The sequence below is a fragment of the Pezoporus occidentalis genome, unplaced genomic scaffold (genome assembly GCF_034315485.1).
Source record: "Pezoporus occidentalis ecotype Australia unplaced genomic scaffold, CSIRO_AGI_Poc_V1 ctg224, whole genome shotgun sequence".
NCBI classification, from domain to species: Eukaryota; Metazoa; Chordata; class Aves; order Psittaciformes; family Psittacidae; genus Pezoporus; species Pezoporus occidentalis.
In genome coordinates, this window is record NW_026914117.1 from 352,810 (window position 1) to 372,395 (window position 19,586).

General features: G+C 41.2%; 1 protein-coding gene across 15 annotated transcripts in view; it reads left to right on the forward strand.

The window, feature by feature from the left end:
• Positions 1 to 19,586, forward strand: part of ANK2 (ankyrin 2) — a 367,179-nt gene that overhangs the window by 136,382 nt on the left and 211,211 nt on the right. For 7 of the 15 annotated variants that reach the window (XM_062620867.1, XM_062620875.1, XM_062620879.1 and 4 more), the window contains exon 1: positions 1,518 to 1,675. The exons of 2 other annotated variants lie outside the window; for them this stretch is intronic. In XM_062620867.1, the coding sequence (XP_062476851.1) occupies positions 1,592 to 1,675 (84 nt within the window). In that variant the 5' untranslated portion in view covers positions 1,518 to 1,591. Of the gene's footprint in view, positions 1 to 1,515; positions 1,676 to 19,586 lie in introns of those variants that run through there. 6 more of the 15 variants (XM_062620862.1, XM_062620861.1, XM_062620859.1 and 3 more) reach the window with 2 other exon arrangements.

The window sequence follows — 19,586 nt, forward strand, 5'->3', positions numbered from 1 at the left end:
AAGGTGAAAGAGGAGATGACCTCTTTGTTTAAACCCAGCATATATGTGTGGACTAGGCTGATTTGTAAAAGAAAAAGATAACCACATCTTTACAGGTTTCATCACAAATGATTTCCATGAGTGTGTAGTGCTGGTAACAAATTACTAGTTTACCTCCTCCCCAGAATACTCACTGTGACTGTGATTGCAGCTCTAATTACATCCTAACAGATGCAGTGTTGTGCAGCACCTGCCGCCTTCAAGAGTTGGAGCTCCCTTTGCTTTAGATCAGTTATTTCTCTTTTTAGGGTAGAATTTACTACTACTGGCAGTAACAAAGAAGTCACTCTTAAAGTAAGTCACTCTTAAAGTAAAAAAGGAACAATAAGGGACTTGGGGATTGTTACACTGCTTGCTCTGGTTTAGTGGTGCAAATGTTTGTTGTGTTAGCAGCCAGCATGGCCATGGGACGTGTTCTTGCTGTGCTGGGTCTTTTCCACTTTCCTCAGCCTCTCGTCCGCTGAGTGAGGAATGAAAGTGACTTTACTTCTTTGTTCCCCAGCCTTTGAGGATGTTATTTGGTTTGTTCAGCTGCACGTGGAATGGTGTATATTATATATATATTTAATGACTTCACCAGAAGTAGTAGAAGAATGCATTTGCTGTTCTCACATGACATGTGGCTGTTGTGGTGTTGCTTGTTCCAAGTGAGAAAGGGGTAATTTATTAGAGTAGTACAAACTGTCACCTTATGCTGTGTCCATCTCAGCTGCCGTGATTATTGTCATGCTGACTGTGGAGCATCTTTTGGTTGTTATATATATGGGTTTGGAATGAGGAGGGTGTGTATGAGCAGCACACTGGGATGTGGCAAGTGCTGCGGGTTCACCCATGTTGCCCCCCCCCCCCTCCCCCGCCAGGGAGGGAGAAGCACTAATGTCCTCTCAGGAAGGAGGACACAACTAGCTCTTGCTGGAAATACTTTTTTCTGAGCCTTGTTCTTCCACACATCTCTCCATTTCTTGGTTCCTCTTTCCATAAAGGAAATTACAAACCTCAGCTCAACTCATGCGCACAGGGCTGGGAGAGGTCAATATTTGTTCTTTCTTGCTGATGAAATAAAATCATAGAGTCGTAGAACGGTTTGAGTTGGAAGGGACCTTAAAGCTCATTCAGTTCCAGCCCCCTGCCACAGGCAGAGACACCCTCCCCTAGACCAGGTTGCTCCAAGCCCCATCCAGCCTGGCCTTGAACACTGCCAGGGATGGGGCAGCCTCAGCTTCTCTGGGCAACCTGTGCCAGTACCTCAGTTTCCCCTTAGAGCGCACGTTTTGAGTGGGGATGACCAGAGGCAAAGCCCCTCCGTGCAGCGCCCAGCCCTCTGTCCAAGGGGGTTCGGGGCCACCCGTTGTCGCGGGGATTGTGCCCGGTCGCTCCCCACGCGAGCTCGGCAGTGGGGCAGAGCCGGGGGTTCGGCCTATCCCTGCTCCGCAGGGCCCCGCCCGTCGCTGCCGCGGCAATGCTGCTGCGCCCGCCCCGGCCCGGCCCCACCTTCGGCAGCGGTTGCAGGCGCCCACGGCCCGGCGCGGCGCCGGGGAATCTGTCGTCCAGGATGAATGAGGAGGAGGCAGCTCAGCGGAGCGACGGCGGCGAGAGGAGCAACGGTAGCGCTCAGAGGAGAAAGAGGCCCAAAAAGGTGGGGCCCGGGGCAGCGGGCGGGGCTGTGGTGCTGGACCGGGGCTGTGGGGCCATAGGTGATGCTGTGGGGCGATGTTGTGGGGCAGTGGGTGAAGCAGCAGCCTGTACAGAGCCGAGGTATTTAGTGTCGGACAAGCAGGGAAGGGTGTTATCGCTGGTGGTGGCCAGTGTCTCAGTAGCCAACCTGCTGGTCCTCCCCCCACGAGCGCAGGGCTTCTCCCTGTCTCGACAGGGGAAGCGATAACATTGTGATGAGTAAATCAGCAGAAGGTTTCTTTCCTTTTTATGTTTTTTTTTTTTTTTATTTATTTTTATTTTTATTTGGCTGTGGGGTTCTGTTTGATTTCGTTTGTTGGGCAGGAGATGCCTCTTGGGGCAGGTTTCCTTGTGCTGCCCTTAAGAAAGAGGGCGCTTTGTCTTGACAGGATAAATACAAACCCCACACACGATGGTACTGACTTGGCTCTTGTGCTCCCATCTGTTTTTCTTCATATAAACCCTTGGTTTACTTAGAGGTGTTTCTTAGATCAGGTTATGGACAGCCATGGCCAGAGACATGTTGCTGGCTTTTGTACTGTCTGTGGCAGGTCAGTGATGCTAAGGGAAAATAATGGATTGAGTAAAACACAACTGGTCCAGCCACACCCAGAGCCCAGCTCTGCACGTCTGCTGTCTTTCATTGATGTGCAAGGTGTAGTGTACCTGCTGCTTCACTCCCCTGTTTGACATAATTTAATGGCTCTAATTCTAGGCAACTATTTATTTTCACTTTTTTTTTCTCCCCCTGAAGAGGAAATATGTCTGTGGTTCTGCATAATTATGACGTAAACTGGTTTACAGTTATTCACACACCACACCCCCCCTTCTTTGATCTTCATCAGTGGAAGAGGTATCCCCCATTAAATGTGTGGGACTACCTGTGGGGTGAGGAAGAATTTAATACGTGCCAAGTATATTCACTGATAAATTCTTCGCCCCTTGTTTTGCATCTAATTTGCATTTTAACCAACATCATGTATGAGCAAGGCAAATTGCTACAAATGGGAATAACACACAGCATTGCAAACAGACACTGATTCAGGGACTGCCACAAGGATTTTGACCTGGTGAAGAAAAGCTGCTTTACGCTTAGGTGATGCCATTCAGCCTTGTTTTATCACTAAGGGAAGATCCTGTACCTACAACAGTAAAGGCATGAGATAATCCAGTTGAAGCAAGAAACTGAACAAAAACATCCTCACCCCACCCTGCTGTGCCTGGAGTATTGCCTGGATCTCCACACAGTGGGAGATTTTATATAGCACATTAGCCTTGTGTTTAAGCACAGCCAAGCAGCAAGGGAATATCTACTTTGTCCTCCCTCTGAATTTGAAAGGTTTGTTTGGCTGGGGCAGTAAATCAACATGAGGGAGGAAAACTCAAGTGATTGACTGTATACCCAGTGTTTTTGTCTGACTGTTAGATAATCCATCATACAAGGGGAGAGGTTTTTGGAGCTTGAAATAGTGTTTCTATCTCTTCTTTTTCATCCATGCTTTCTTGTTTTGCCATTTTCTAAGCAAAGTGACCCATGGCCTTCAAGTTTGAAACAGCAGCCACTGCTGCCAAATGAATGCTTAGAAAGCTTCTGTTGTGTTGAGTCTCCGTATTTGGCATCTTCCAACAGGTGACACATCTTTGTGTTTCAAAAACAATAAATATTTGGGTATCTTTTCCAAGTTATCTTTTACAACTAGAAAATATTAATTGGCCATTTTCAATGGACAAACATGAAAAAAAAAATCTTGATCACTCAGTTCAGATGCAAATAGATGTTGTGCCTCAGGTCTGGTACTGGATTAGCTCTCATGAAGCTTTACCCTTTTAGTGACTTTGTGAAGAAACACAATTCCAGGCTTTAATATTCCTTTTCTAACAATTATTTTCTTACCACTTGAAATAGATTTTTTTTTTTAATTTATTTTTATCAGAAAGAGGCATACTGGAATAGCCAAGCATACAAGAATTCCAGATTGAATGACTCTGTGTTTTGATTAGGTAGTCACAATTTCTTTCAGGAACAGAGATGAAAGGGCAATGTGTCAAGAGCTCCAGAATCAAAAGTAATGTAGCCTGTTTTCAGGTCCTGAACTACTTTTGCTGAACAAAGCTGCATTGCGCCATCCAGCATGCCCTCTATCTGCTCCATGCAAGTTGATCCCCTTTGTGTGGAGGATTAAATATTAATTGAGCCAGATGAATTTGATCTGTATATTGGGAGAGACAGAGAGGAGCACATCTTGGATGCAGCCTTCAGCTGGACCTTCTGTCCATCAGCTGGGAAGCCATGTAGGGTTTTCTCTAATTTTCACCTATACCCCGGGGGTTTTTTTACGCACATGCACTTTAAAATGAAGAAGCTTCAGTTTCATCCTAGCTCAGGATTGGAAAAGGCTAAAATATTAGTAAAATTAAGAAAATTGCCACCCATACAGCCCCAAATTTAGTCTTTGTGGTGATGTTGGTGGTCTTTTACGTTCTGGTGAGTTAGTGGGCTGCTTTAATAGGTCTGTGAGTCCATCGGTAGGGTTGCATCCAGTTTTCCTCCACATGCTAACTGGGATATGATGAAATCTGTGTACCTGGGGAAAAATCATGCTAAATTTCTGTTTTGGTCCAGGTCTAGTGTCGTAGAGCATAGGGTGCAGTCTGCAGGGAAATGGCCTTGTTTTGGTTTTGCTGTAACCATGTGGAGTCCTGATGAGAGCAGCAATTGATGTGCATCAGTCCTCTCGTCTTGGCAGCTGATATACCATTTGCGTTGAAGCAGTAGCACAGCAAGTGAAATGAGTTTATAATACATGAGTGTTTTGAGACCTTCTGCATTTTGCCAAGTGAATTGTAAAGTGTCCAAGTGCCAAATTCCTATAATTTCTCTCAAGGATGTGTGTCTTTCATTATAGTGTTTCAGATGAAAAACATCCGCTGTTGGTCATGATGTAGAAAATGAAGCACATTCCTACATCATAGAATCACAGACTGGTTTGGATTGGAAGGGACCTTAAAGCTCACCCAGTTCCACACCCCTGCCATGGGGAGGGACACCTTCCACTAGACCAGGCTGCTCCAAGCTCTGTTCAAACTGGCCTTTTGAACACTGCCAGGGATAGGGCAGCCACAGCTTCTCTGGGCAACATGTTCCTGTGCCTCACCACCCTCACAGGGAACAACTCAATATCCAATCTAAATCTACCCTTTGAGTTTAAAATGTCTAGCTTTAAAAGCACTGATTGTAAAAGGGGCTTCCAGAAACCACAGGTTCTTACTTCACTGATCCTAAAGCACACCCTGTTGATGGATTGATGGCAAAATAATCCATTAAAGCTTATTGCAGAATCCCAGTCCTGGCACTTATATTGCTCATTGTTTTAGAGAAATTAAAGGCTTGGAGTCAGGCTTATACTGGAAAAGACTAGGAGGAAGTTATAAAGCAGATTTAAAGGAAGATGAATGAGGCTTCTTTTCCTAAACTGAGCATTCTCTCCTATTTTCAGTGTACCTGTGGAAAAAAATTAAATTGGATGTATTAGATGAGGTACTCCTGGTGGAAGGGTATACTTGCTGATGGAATGATTACAGTATACAATCTAATGCTTTTAATTAATTTTGATTACTTAAGACCATTCATTCCATACATAAGGTAATTAAGACCTGTTTTGGAATAAAAGTGCAGTGCTGGTCACCTGTGTTCAAAGATAAGAATCCAATCTTACAGAAGACATGCACAGAGGGAGTGCTGGAAGAGAGAGCCTATTTTATACAAAAACTAGAAGAGCTTGGCCTTGGGGTGCTAAATCAAATGGCTATCTGAGAGGAAAAGGCAATGAAGGTCTTCAGTAGCCTTCTAAGGTTTAACCAGAGCCAAGAGAAACTTGATTAATTATGAATGAGATGTGATTTCTCAACCATCTGGCTGGACAGGATTCAACTGAGGAGGTGCCTCCCACTCCCACGTTCCTGTGCTTTTACCTATATCATTTATGGTGCTGTAATATCATTACACAGCAGTTCAAGTGATGATATACGTTCCTATTTAGGTCTTTTAAAATGTTTGTTTACCTGGTTATTTCACTCTCCAGCTACCAAATTCAGTGGAAAACTCTTTGCTGTAGTCTTTGACCCAGCTGATATGAAACCAGAGCATGCTTCTGCTTCCAAGAGAGACCACATCCTCTAATTTCAGGAGAAAGAAGGTTTTCCTTCAGACATTGCACAGTAAACTGCACCTGCAGAAAGAGCTAATGAAGTAGCACACAGTCTTTCCTTTCATTCCGGACTAAGATAGCTGAAAGGCTTTATCATAAAACGAAAGTGGTAGTTACAAAGTAACCCAACTCTCACTGGTGTTGGATATTGTTAATTTTACTAGTAACATAGCTTCTGTAAGTCTGGAAGATTTTATTCTTCTTGCAGCTGGACTGCAACAGCCTTGCTTTCAGTTGAATTAGTCCAGTTTATGTGAATCTAAACAAGCAGAGAAATGGTGCTAGAATTGTCTCTGGAAAGAAGAGAGTAGATGAAGAAAAAGACAAACTTACGTTTAGGTCATGGATGTAAGAGACAGAGGTTATGGAAGTAAGAAACAGGTTTGTTAAGTATCAAATCAGACGTCTTCATAAATGTCTGCACTACCATTTCAACATATTTTGCACTGTTGTAAATGTGATGCAGTTCCACTGATATTCTCGCATTACTGAGATCAGGTTTTGCTTGTTCTCTTTGCCTTTTCTTCCTATTAAAAGGCTTCCAGCACATTTTCTGCCAGGTATAAAACTAACATCATAGCTACAAATGCTTTGGTGTATTTTTTAATTCTCTCCTTCCTTGCCTATCCCCTCTATGTTTAGCTGCTATGTGTAATGGTAACAAACCAAAAATGATGTGTATTTATCCCACTCTATGTCAGCAGAGTGGGATATGGCTTTTGATGATTGCATCCGCACAACATCCTGGGCTTCTCTCACAGCAGCTCCATGGTGGTTGACACTCTGGAGGAATAATTTCCATTTATTTACAGCAATGAGACAGGGAAAATAATGAGGAGCAATACAGCTGAATACCTGGACTGTGGCATTTTGTGCTGCTGTGGTTGTTTTTCTAGCATCATGAAGTGTGTAAGGCACAGTGCATGGGGTACCGGCCACATGTCTAGGCTGGGCTTTCCTAGGGCTTTTTGTTTCAGTGTAACAGGATCACTTCAAACATTGCCATGCTCTGTTGTATTTATTGATGAACAAGCAATGAACAAGTCTGAGAATTGACACAACTACTTAGAAGGTTAAATTTATTCATTGTGGGCGCTAAAGTTAATATATATTGCTTTTAAAAATGTCATGGTTGTTTTTTTTTTCCTAGAGTAATAGGAGTCTACAGAGGGATGGAGTTAAGTGCTACCTTTCACAGATCAAATACTATGAAGATAACAAGGAGGAAATCATCTGGATAAGAGCAGGGAATTTTATACATAACAGTGTGATGTGTTGAGCCTTCATACACATGCCTGGCATCCTGGGCTCCTGATTTTTCCTTCACAGTTCTTGCTCACTTTCACCAGTGTTTGGCAAACAGTTGAGTCAGAGAAGTGAGTCCCCTTGTCCCCAGCCAGCTTCCCTTTCTCCCTGCAGGCTGTCAGGGGCTGTCAAGAATCTCACGTATTGTATCACGTTTGCACATCTCGCAGCCTTGCTGTCAGTCATGGCTCTCTGGGGACACTGAGGCCCTGTTGGAGGTGGCAACATGTTCTGTCCTGCTGCTTCTCTGTCTGCTTGTTATGCTGTAGTGTGTCAGTGATGGAAGAGTATCTGAGAGAAGGATTTTAATAACAAGATATGTTCTTGAGAAGGCTATACACTTACAAATATATCTGTAGTAAATGTTCTGTTACATCTTCTGTGGATTTTTTTCTTTATTTTCTTTTGCTTTTAAAAATCTTCCCTGCTGAGCCAGCACTGGAACATTTCCATCTTCAGGCAGCCTCCATTCTTCAGGAGGCCTTGCAATTCACCTGGCTCAAGCAGCGGTCTCGGGATCTGTCAGGATCCTCTTGTGTTCTCTGCCTCTTTCCCCTGCCTTTCCACCTCCTTACTAGACATGCCAAGTTTTTTGCAGTCATGTCCCTGCCACCACTGGGCATGCTGTGTCAATGCTTTATCTGGTATTTCTGGCTAGGGAAGTTTTTTCCACTTTGCAAATTGAGACCGACATATGCAGCATGTAGATATTTAGGCCAGACACTGGGAGCCCTGGAGCTCTGAAATGTGAGAAACAGAGGGAGGCCAAGAAAATAAGATGATGGCTGGGGGCTCCTACATCCTCATTTATTTGCAGGAATTGATTATTTTGAAATCTCTCCTGGCTGATTAAGTGGATTGTTTGTTCCTGGTGACAGAAATTGCTGAGCTGAAAGTTTGAACTTACTGCTACTATTCCTAGGCTGTGTAGGAATCACCAAGAATTCATCTTTGTCTTTTGTAAGTGTATACTTAAAGGCTTTGCAAGTCAAACATGTGGGCATTGATTAGTTTTCCTCAAACCTTCTTGAAATCAAAGTATTCCTTGAGCACATAGCAATTTAGGGAGCAAAGCAGATGCCTACTCAGTTATGTGCAGTTCTGGTGTCCTCAACATAAGAAGGACATGGAGCTGTTGAAGCAAATCCAGAGGAGGCCATGAGGATGATCGGGGACTGGAGCACCTCCTGTATGAAAACAGGCTGAGAAAGTTGGGGCTGTTCAGCCTGGAGAAGAGAAGGCTGTGTGGAGACCTCATAGCAGCCTTCCAGTATCTGAAGAGGGCCTACAGGGATGCTGAAGAGGGAGTCTTCATCAGGGACTGTAGTGATGGGACAAGGGGTAATGGGTTAAAGCTTAAACAGGAGAAGTTTGGATTGGATATAAGTAGGAAGTTCTTTACGGTGAGGGTGGTGAGGCACAGGAATGGGTTGTCCAAGGAAGTTGTGAATGCTCCATCCCTGGCAGTGTTCAAGACCAGGCTGGACAGAGCCTTGGGTGACATGGTTTAGTGTGAGGTGTCCCTGCCCATGGCAGGGGGTTGGAAGTGGATGATCTTAGGGTCCTTTCCAACTCAAACCATTCTATGGTCCTATGATTTCTGTGGCAGCTTCCAGCTATTGTTTACCTGTGGCTAAACAATTTGTAACCTGCTTATAGTGTCCCTCAGTTTAGCTAGCTCACTTGGAAATTTAGTTTGTGAATGAAGTACTATCTAGAGAATAGGATCAGCTTCTAAGAAAATGATAGAGCAAATGGCAGAAATTGCAGTTGGAAATGATTTTGTAGGTTAAGCAGTATATAGGTTTCTGCCGTAGGCTAAGTATTTCAGCCGTGGTCAGTTGCTGTTACTTGTTTCATCCCATCTTGGACAACATGTGCTTATATATATATACAGTACTGGACTGAGTAGAGTGTGTGGATTGAAATTGTCACCAGGAATGCACAGAGTCCTGCAACAATTTAGCTTCATGATCAATTAAATCTGCTAATTGTTTCACTACAAGGCTTTCTTTATAAGGCAGCAACTGAAGTATGTGTCAGTGTGGTTGTGGCAGCAAAGAAATATATAAATAAGTGTGAACTGATGTTTAAAAACAATTTGTACCTTTCTGTAGAGATGTGATTCTGAACTTTATTTGTCTCTTACTGTATTAAAAATTTGCTGCTTTTCTGTGACCAAAAGACTCTGCTAGTCACTCTGTTTTTAATGTTTCAAATATCTAATTCATCTGGCAGCTTTCAATATCAGAGAGCAGATGTCAATGTGTAAATGTCAAGAAACAATGGCAGTTATTTATCCTGCAAACCCTCATCTGACTGAGTTGGTAGATAGATTGCTATGATCCAATAAAAAACGAATGAGTAACAACATCGTGAGGAGCTATGGATTGTGTACAAATGCATGAGGAGCTATGGATTGTGTACAAATGCATTTGCGTATGTGGTGTTGCACCCTCTCTCAGCCTGTTTGCTGGTGCATGGCAGCTGAACACAGTGGGCCATAGTCTGTGCTGGGTGTCACTGTAGGTTTGTGGTAGTTGGTGAGGCTCTGAGCTTTCATCAGCTGAGGATCTGGCCTCTTGTTGCTGTTGCACCTATGCAACACAGCAGAGCATGGTGAAAACAGAAGTGCTGGAAGGGGCACAGATTTTCCAATCAATCTATGATTCATGCTCATTAGCTTTGAAGCAGTGAAGAAAGGCGCTTTATGAGCTGGCATTTCCATTTGTGCTTTGACTGCTTTACTCAGTCTGGAGAGAGAACGATGACTACAGCATTCATAAAAACAAGGGAAATGGAAAGATGGGAATTGTGCACCTTGCCTAAAGGTCACTGCCCTGCTACAGCCCTCCTCCAGGCAGAAATCATGGCCTCACACTTCGTCATTGGAACTACTGATACCGTGTTGTGAAACTCAAGTTAAAGGGATGAAGTGTAGAGTGGAGCTACATATTTCCTTTAGTGCACTTCAGAGCAGAGGAGGGAGGGTGCTCTCCTCCTGTACCTGGTGCTCCCCGCCTGAAGGATGAGCCCAGCTTTTGTTGTTGCATTTATTTTTAATTAACTGCTTCTAATGGTGCAGAGGGTGTTTTCTGAGTGTTTCTAAGTGTTTTCTTGCAGAGCTTGCAATCACTGTGGCTGTGCTTGGAGGTAGAAGTGTGTGGGGCATATGATTAATTATATTTGATGCTGTGCATTGTACCCACCTCTCTCCCCCCTGGGTTATCAGAGTAACTGCTTTTTTTCACAGCAACATCCCCAACAGAAGCAGCAGGCAATGGCTTTCAGTTGTAAAACAGCTGCCATGAACTCATTATGCGCTAATGTATACTTTAGGATGCAAGATTGTTCCTTTGCAATGCAAGCTTAGGAGTGCAACCCATTTGAAATGGAGTTGACAGCAATTAGGATGGTGATGTACAACACGCCTTTCTTATAAATCGTTGTTATGAAACAGTCACTACCTCTGAACAGAAATAATATAGTCTGGCTCATATTTATACACCAGTTACATTGAGTGATTACCCAATTTATTTAGTGAATGAAGAAGAAAATCCTGCTAAAATCGCTTCTGCACAATGGAGTTTCATCCAGATGAAAACTGGATACATTCATTAATACAGTACTGTGAAAGTCACCTTTTTTGTTGATGTATTTGAAGTAACAAAGATACAGTTACAAACCAGCTGAGAAGAATTTAGAGTCATGGAAGCTTTATGTGTCAGGTGTGGATGCTGGAGACTAGAGTCAATGAATCACTCTCATGGGTAAGTGACATTTGGGCTAGGTCTGTTGGTTATTTTCTCCCTATCCATCCTCTTGGAATGATTAATGTGATGATGAATCTTTTTAAATTGTTTTCCTGAAGAAAAGAACAAATGGGTAACCTTTTGCTGAGACTACCTGAGAAAATAGATGTAGTTGATCTCCCCAAAAGAGAAGACCTAGTTAACACAAGGGGAAAATAAAACCTTCCAATTGGAATAGTTTCCAGTCTCCAAAGTCCAAAACACATCTTTGGCATTTTTAATCTGCCTTAGAAATACATTCTGAAATAAATGGGTTATGGGTTTGTGTTTTTGTGTTCCGAGGCCACAGTTTGACAAGCGGCGTGAGATGTCACAGCCACTGCTTGAATTGGAGGTAGCTTGTCCTTCCTGGGGACTGGAGTAAGAAACTCATCTGGGATGGAGCTCCCTGCTTCCTTCCTGCAGAGGAGATCAGATGGGAAGGGATGGAAATGAGCATCTGGGAGGGGAGAGAAGGTGGAGCTGGTTTTGTGTGACAGTTTCAGTGCTTGACTAGATCATCAGAGAGAAACTTCTGGATCTTTTTCACTCTTATGTACTTATAAAAACCCCTTATTGGAGCAGTATGAAAAGTACATAATTACTTGGTGCTTTTCTCTGTCTAAAATGTGATTTGTAGAAATACAAATAAAACAAGAGTGTGTTTTACATTCTTGTAGTGCAGGGTTCAACCAGCTGACATTGGGCTGCCCTTCTAATGAGGGTGATGTTAATACACAGTCATTTTCTCAAACAGCATGTTTTGTCATTGTGGCTAATGTGCTCTATGGAATAAGATCATCAGACAAGCTTCCAGGGCCTTTATTCCCCATCCATCCCCCTTTTTAATATCCTGCCTCTTCTCTTTCCTCTCCCTGCCGTGTACTTTTCACCTGAAGACCTTCTGAGCCCAAATTCTTTTCTCAGAGTTTAAACCAATTATTTGGGGTTCATTCAGGTGGCTGTTAATGTTAACACCTGAAGATGTGCCTGGGAAAGCAGCCCTTTATCTTAGCTGCCTTCAGACCGAACTCACAATTCATTTATAGCGCCTGAGTCAAAGCTTGCTTGAAGGATTTCCATTGACTTCAGTGATTTTACTGTCTTCAGTAATTTTGACTGCCTTTTAATAGCATTGAGATTCAGCCCACCGGGAATGAGTTGACTATTTCCTCCTTTACTCTTGATATTTATGACAGGTAGCTACATTGATAGCTGACTTAGGGCTAATTTTCAATATCCTTTGAGCTTGGGTTGATAAATCCAGGGCCAAGTCTTCAACCCTTCTCTGGTAAGTTTGTCCTTTTTACTTAGTAAAATTATCTGGATGGTTTTATTGCGATGGTAATGACGATCATTAGTATATATTGATATTTGTGGAAAACATACTATTATCAGGCCATTTCCCAGCTTGTGCCATAAACCTCAGCAAACAGATAGCTGTAGGAACATACAGGTATTTATTTTTATATCAGAAAGCAGCTCTCACTTCTGACTGCCTATCATAATTTCTTTTGTATTTCACTTTATGCCATTGCCAAGATGCAGGGATGTATTTTCCCTGCTTTAGTCCATAATGAAGCAGACCTCAGGGTTCTGTCTCAGGCAGCACTGAAGCATCTTGCTCCTTTTTGCAAGAATTATTAAACTTGCAAGATATGGCAAGAGCAGAATTTTCATGAAGGTTGCCTGAGCTCCGATTAATGATGTGTAAGAAGAAATCCAGAATTGTACATAGGCAAGTACATTGATTAGATATGCCATTATTTTGCTGGAAATTCAGTTCTTCTCTTGCCTAGTGTGATATCATCATTGAAATATTGGCACTGAAGTCAATATGTGAGCAATTGTTTTTTTCCAGGAATAAGGAAATTCTGTATAAATTCATAATAAAAATTAAGATTAACATGACACAATAGCTTTAAGGTTAGCATGGATGAAAGAGGAATGGAAACATACAGGAATGTGGTTGTAAACACCAGAAGCAACTGGGAAAAGAAAATGAGGGTTGCAAAGAATAGCTTCTATTGATAATGCTGCAAAATGGAGAAACATGCCTTTTAAGTCTAGGCCAGAAGAACTGTGCTATAAAAAGTCCACTGCAAAGCTCACTCAGAGTACATGTTTCAGTGTGTTCCAAAAAACTTTGAAGACTTTAGGAAGAAATGTTGAAGTATGATACCTTCCCTCTTTTAAATGTCTTTTTAAAAGTATTGTTTCATTTTTGCCCTTGTGAATACAACTATAAATATTTGTTCTGTAACTCATAGGTATTGCTGAGCAAAAATCAAAAATTCCATTTAAAATACATTTTGTCTTACAAAAAAATTCAGAGGTGAGAGAAACTTACTTTTTTTTATGTTGATCTCATTCACAATGTGTTAAAGTTGACATAAATCTTCCTGTTTGGCTACAAACTAGGTTCAAGCAATCACTGAAGACCTTTGTCTGCTCCAGCCATGCAGTGTATCACTCCAGGTAGTGCTCAGTGAATTTCTTTCTTAACTTGTTAAATGCCTTCAGTGTGTGCTTGAATAAAGAAATATTTCTTCAGATGTTCTAAATGAAGAAATGTTTTGGTAGCTGGGAATTTACTCACTGCAGAGGTTTCACCGTCAGATAGGTGGCACATAATATAATTTCAGTGAAATAAAATGGAGACCAACAGAAGAAACAGTTATGGAAAGGCTTTTAGGAAAATAACTTGATGTCCAAAAATGGATAGCTCTTAGAAAAGAATTACATTTTGTTTCTAAAAATATGTTTTTGGCTTTTTTTTTTTTTGTCAGCATCTCTTTTCTTTGGGTATAATTTTGAAATGGCCAGTATTAATGAGCTCTACCAACTGGGAGCTCTATAAACATGAGATCTCTGCTGATTTCTTCCCAAAGAAGTGGTGATCAGGGTCAGGATGGACAAAGCCTTGGGCAACATAGTTTAATGTAAGGCTTACCTGCACATGGCAGGAGGCTGGAAATAGGTGATCTTGAGGTGCTTTCCAATCTAAACCATTCTATGATTCCGTTTGATGCTTGTGTTGATGTATGTGGTTTTATACATATGATGTCATTCATATAAAGCCCGCTGGTTGTGAAGAGTTCAGCATTCATTCTGAGTATAAGAAATGTAGATGTTATATTTAGATGCTCTGCTTGATTGTTCTCTAGTAATCTTGATATGTACAGAAACAACATTAAAACTATCAGCAGTATTAACTCATTTGGTTTGTATAATGGATATGTTGCTGGCAAGAGCATAATGCTAAACATTTCTTCTTAAGATGTAGGTGCTTTCCATTTTGGAATAGTCTTATTAACCAGGAAGAATTGCCAGACAGACAGAACAGCACAACATCTTTTCTTAGTTAAATTCAGAGATTGACCTAATATGATGCTGAGCACTTGCTTTCCCACTAAGAGTACAAAGTTGTGGATTGGTTTTCAAACATACTTTGGGATAAGGCCTTAATTGCCCATGTCTCTCTTGGCAACTGTTCACAGAAAGCAGTGAGCTTTCAGCAGGGCCTGGAGGAGCTCTTGGATTTCAGGGACACGACCAAATATGATATTAAAAATGGATGTGTGGTTTTTCTCACCTTTCCAAGGCTTCAGAGTTCACCTTTCATGCAGGAAGAACTGCAGAGCTCACACAGCTGCCAGAGCTCTGCCTCTGCCTCTAGCTACAAACATTTTGAAGAAATGTCTTTTGTCATCCGAAACAGTGCAGAAAGGACAGAATAATGTTGCAGGCTGTCACAGGTGAGACCACCTCTCATTCAGTCCTGATAACCAATGAGGAATTTTACATCTGTAACAATATAATTATCGAAATTAATGTTCTGTTTCAATTATATATTTTAAAATATCTCATTTGTTTTAGAATATAAAGAAGAAATAAAAAAAACCCAACCAAACAAAAACAAGCCCCTTCTTTGTGTAGTAACAGAAGGGTTTATGTGAGGATAGAGGCATGGACCCAGAGGTAGAGTGCAAGCTGGATCATTTATTGCAAAGATTACACGATATTTATATGCTTCCAAGCAATTAGCCAAGCACATCTGTGTTTGCCTTGCAGTTACATCAGGTGAAAGGTCTATCTGATTTTCTTATCGACATCCTCTTTCCAGTTCCGACGTCCTTGTTCCTTGCCAGTTCCAACATCTTCCAAGTACCTGTCAGGGACAGGTCACTCTTAATTGCCAGCTGTAGTTTCTCCTTCCTGTGATCTCTGACAGTTTCGATACATTCCACCCCTCACAGGTTTAGATCTCTGAACTCAAAGCTGTTGTTTACTTCTGGCAGCTTTAGTAACTAAGAGGGAGCAGGAACCATGTCTGAACCATGTCTGGATGTGGAAATCCCAAAATTTCCAGGACTCCAGACAGCCAAAAGGGTGTAGCCTGAAGGCAGGAAGCATGGGCTCCTGGGCTGAACAAACACCATGAAAGACAGGAAGCAAATGAGACAGTTTTGTCATTGTTTGAGTAGGAATAAATATAAATGAGACGTCTTTAATGGGGAAATTCCCAACCAGCTCTGTCCGTAACCCCTTTGACTATAGATATAGGTGAAGCACTAGAACATCTCTGCTTTCATGTTTAGTCTTAATGTTTTTACTCAGTCTGAGTAGAACTTACTTGCTATCTTGGCAGTAAGGCTGAAGGAGAAATGCTGCTGAGTGGTACTTGAAGGGAATCTGACAGATAAGCCTGAACCAGAAGGCTGATGCCTTCCTCAGAGTTTGATGTTTGGAAATAATTTCATTTTTACACTAGAAATAGGAGCTTGCTGATTAAATGGGCAGGCTGAGAAGTGTGGAACACTGGAGGAATGGATAGTCCTAAAGAGATGTTATAGAAAAGGGTGGAAGGTACTAGTGCAAAAGATCATGCAGTCATGGTCTCATCAAATTTTCTGTTACAGTCTTGTATCTTGATGTTTTGGAAGTCAAAAGGTGAGAACCACCTTAATGTAATATAGTTGATTGGAAGCTAAAGACAATACAATTTTGGCATAGCCATAAAAAGCCATATAATATAAAGCCATATAAATATAAATACATAAAGCCATATATAAAGCCATATAAAAAGCTATAGCCATATAATCATTCTATGATTATATCAAATATAGTCTTTTCAGTAGAGGAAGCGAATGGCAGTGGTGGTGTACATAACACTGCTGAGGTCTCATCTGTAACAATAGGTAAAATTTGATAAGCCAGACTTTAGAACAAATTGGAAAAGGTCAGAAAAGGCCATTGAGGAGGCTTGGGAAAAGGGACCTGTTTTATAAGACATGAAAATATTGGCACAGGCAGTAAACAGAATGTAATTTTTCTGTGATTAAATTTAGGCCTGTAACTATTTGAATAATGAGCTTTTGGAGTAACTCTCTGTTATGAGAGTGGAGGCAAGCAAGTTCTCTATTTTAGCATGGAGTTAAAAGGTATACGGCTAGGAGAAGAAGTTGTGCTGTTTTTTTGCTGGTTTATCAGGAGATATCATTCATTCATGTCTGTTGAGTCTGGATAGCATCAGAAGGAAATGTCTTTATAGGCCAACCACTTGAGATAAAGGCCTTATTCCATGCCGTAACCCAATGCATTTGAGGTTGTCTTTCTTCCCTATCTTTGCTGATATTTTTCTTGACATTATATACTTGCCAGTCTTTATCCATTTGTTTTGTTTTCTTCAGCCTATTAGAAACCCTTTAGCAAGAGGTTGTTTTTTTTTTCCCCACTCTAGGGGTCAAAGCTACCTTGTACCTTTTCCCCCAGGGTTTTTTAAGTTGACATACAGTAGTAACATTTGGATTACATTCCTGTTGCACAGGTTTTTTTCTACACACAGCCACTCTGTCACACTTAGTCCTGCTCTCTTTGCAAAAAGCCTGTTCAGATGTACTTTAACAGACTACTCGTATTTCCGTCACAGATTTACAAAATCCAGTCTTCAGAGACCGAAGAAGTGACCTAAGAAGTTCCGGTTACTGGAGTTGTGGGAAGTCTGTCTTCTGAATATTTTTTTTACATGATCTAGTCTCTCACTCTTTCTATTGGGTGCTTCACTTTGGATTTTGATATGCAGGAGGGAAAAACTGGACTCGCAGTATCCAAAATAATACTGCTTGCTGGTTTGCAAAATTCCTTTTTCCTCCTGTTGAGAAGAGGTGACTGGGGCAGGTCAAAACTTTCAGCTCCTCCACAGTGAGCGATGTCATTTCAGTAGTGCTTAATTAATTCAGGTGATGTTTTATTTGATGACATGCCAGACAGGGTAAATGGCATTTTGATTAATTTGTGTTGTTGCTTTCAAAAAGAGAAAGGCTATAATACAGCATGATATTTTATTTCTTTGGGTATTTAATGAATAGATGGTTCAAAACATGTCTTATTCACTAGTTTTCCTTATTTCTGCATTGCAGTTAGCAAGATGTTATTGCTCAGAATAGCTTAGGCATGACTTTTCAGCTTCTTGCTTTCTACTCTGTGTTTGCATCTGCGTATTAATTTGAATCCCTAGACATATTAACTGTCATGGTTTACATTAAAAAAGGCAATTCAGAGAGTTTTCAGAAGGGTTTGTATCAGTTTGGCTACATTTATTTAATATGACCTGGTAGCAAAATCAGTAGACATTTATGTGTATCTGTCGCAGACAGAAATTTTCACCCAGAAATGTGGTGTGGAGGATTTACACACTGTTAAGTAAGGATAACCTTCTCATCGCACCAGGTTTAAGGAATATTGTGTCACTGAGACTTTTTTTAAATCTCAGGCTGCAACCTTTTAATTCCCTTTGGTAAATGATGTTTAAGTGATTTTGCTATGTCATTTTAGCACAAAGAGTGTATCTTGGAGATAAGCTGTATTCTTTGATAAAGGCTTTCATAGTGAAGTATGAACAAACTGATTTTTGTTGTTATAAAGGCAAGAAGTGGGATTGTCTTTGGATAGAGGTAATGACAGGTACAAATAAGAAAGACCAAGAAATACTGAGAAATAATTACCAACTTTCCTAAAACGTGTTTAGTGAGGATGGTGGAGTGTGTGGGGTTCTTCCCTGTAGGTAGTTTGGTTCAAGGGTTTTCTGCAGCTCACCTGTGTTAATACCTTGTGCCATTTAAAACCGTTGCTGTAAAATATGCTCTCTACTTCTACATAAATGCCCAAACTGTGTATCAAGCCTTCCAAATAGTGTCAAGAGGGAAGCAGTGTCTTCATTTCCAAGGTGAAAAATTCAGTGACAGAGCTTGGGGTCATGGCTTAGCAAAATGTTGAGTTTTAGCCTCAGCTTGAAAATGTATCAGATGTACACACATAAATGCTTTGCTGAAGTAGGACTGAGCAGCCCTGTGCTGAATTTGTTAGAGACTAGCATATAAGAAACTGGTACCAGCTTTGGAAGTGGAATTCAAATCCATCTCAGTTTGATGAGCCTCATTGAATTAATCCCAAGGCTGGTCTTGGCTGCAAAACTGTGCTTTTCTCAGAGGAACAGATCTCCAGGAGTCCCATAGAGCCAAAATCATGCCACTATTGCCTAAACCCTGTGACTGGCCAGCAGAGAGGAATCTCTGCTTGGAACGGACAACCCAGGAAATTTCATTGCTTTGGTCAGGTTTTGGTAGCTGTGGAGAAGCAGGCTCCAAGCTATTCACAGTCTCACAGGTGTAGGACAAGAAAGCCCTCTACCACACAGCATCAGGGGGTACTGCCATCAACAGCTCTTCAATGAAGCTTCAAGGTGCTTATTATTTACTCTTCAAACTTGCAGTGGGAATGGTGACATACCATAGCATTGTATTCAGTTGGATTTTGTATTTCCTGGGCACTGCAAGGGACATTTTGTTTGCTACCCTGTGACAGCTCCGGAGACATGGGCTGCTCTAGAAGATAAAACACTACTTTTCTTTGAATGCATATTTTATTGCTTGTGAAAAAACAACAAAGTTCATGGTGATATATACTCAGTGTAAGGCTTTACGATTGCTAATTACTAGGAGAAGAAGTTAAGTAAATAAATGTTTGTACCTGTCACTAAGATCTGTGTGGCCTGTGGATGACTATCCTTGTCAAGAAAGGCTGTCACTGCACACAAGAATTTTGCCTAAATAAAAAAATAACAAAGGATCAAATCTAAAATATCCAGGTATTAGCATATTAATGCAAAACTGAAATCCAGTCTATCCATTATTGTAAAACAACAAATCAGGTCTGGTGACCTTTAGAACACTGCTATACAGCAAAAATCAGATTTCTTCCTCCAAACATATTCTCAAACATGGTGTCCTCAGAAACCTGAATTAATGGCAGATTTTGAGCAGATTTTGAGAGTACTTTAAGTATAGAAGCTAGAGAAATGGAGGGAAAATAGAGCAAACAGGGTATCCAAAAGAGAGCAGTTTAAAATATTTCTGTTGCAGAAATTAGTAAATACCTCACTAACAGAAAATGATTAGTTCTGCTAAGAAGAGTTGTTGGGACCAGGTAGACAATCAGAGCAAAATTTTCGAGATTCAGCTCCAAGGGAAAATGATATCAACTTGCCTTTTGAAGAGGTAGTTAGGAT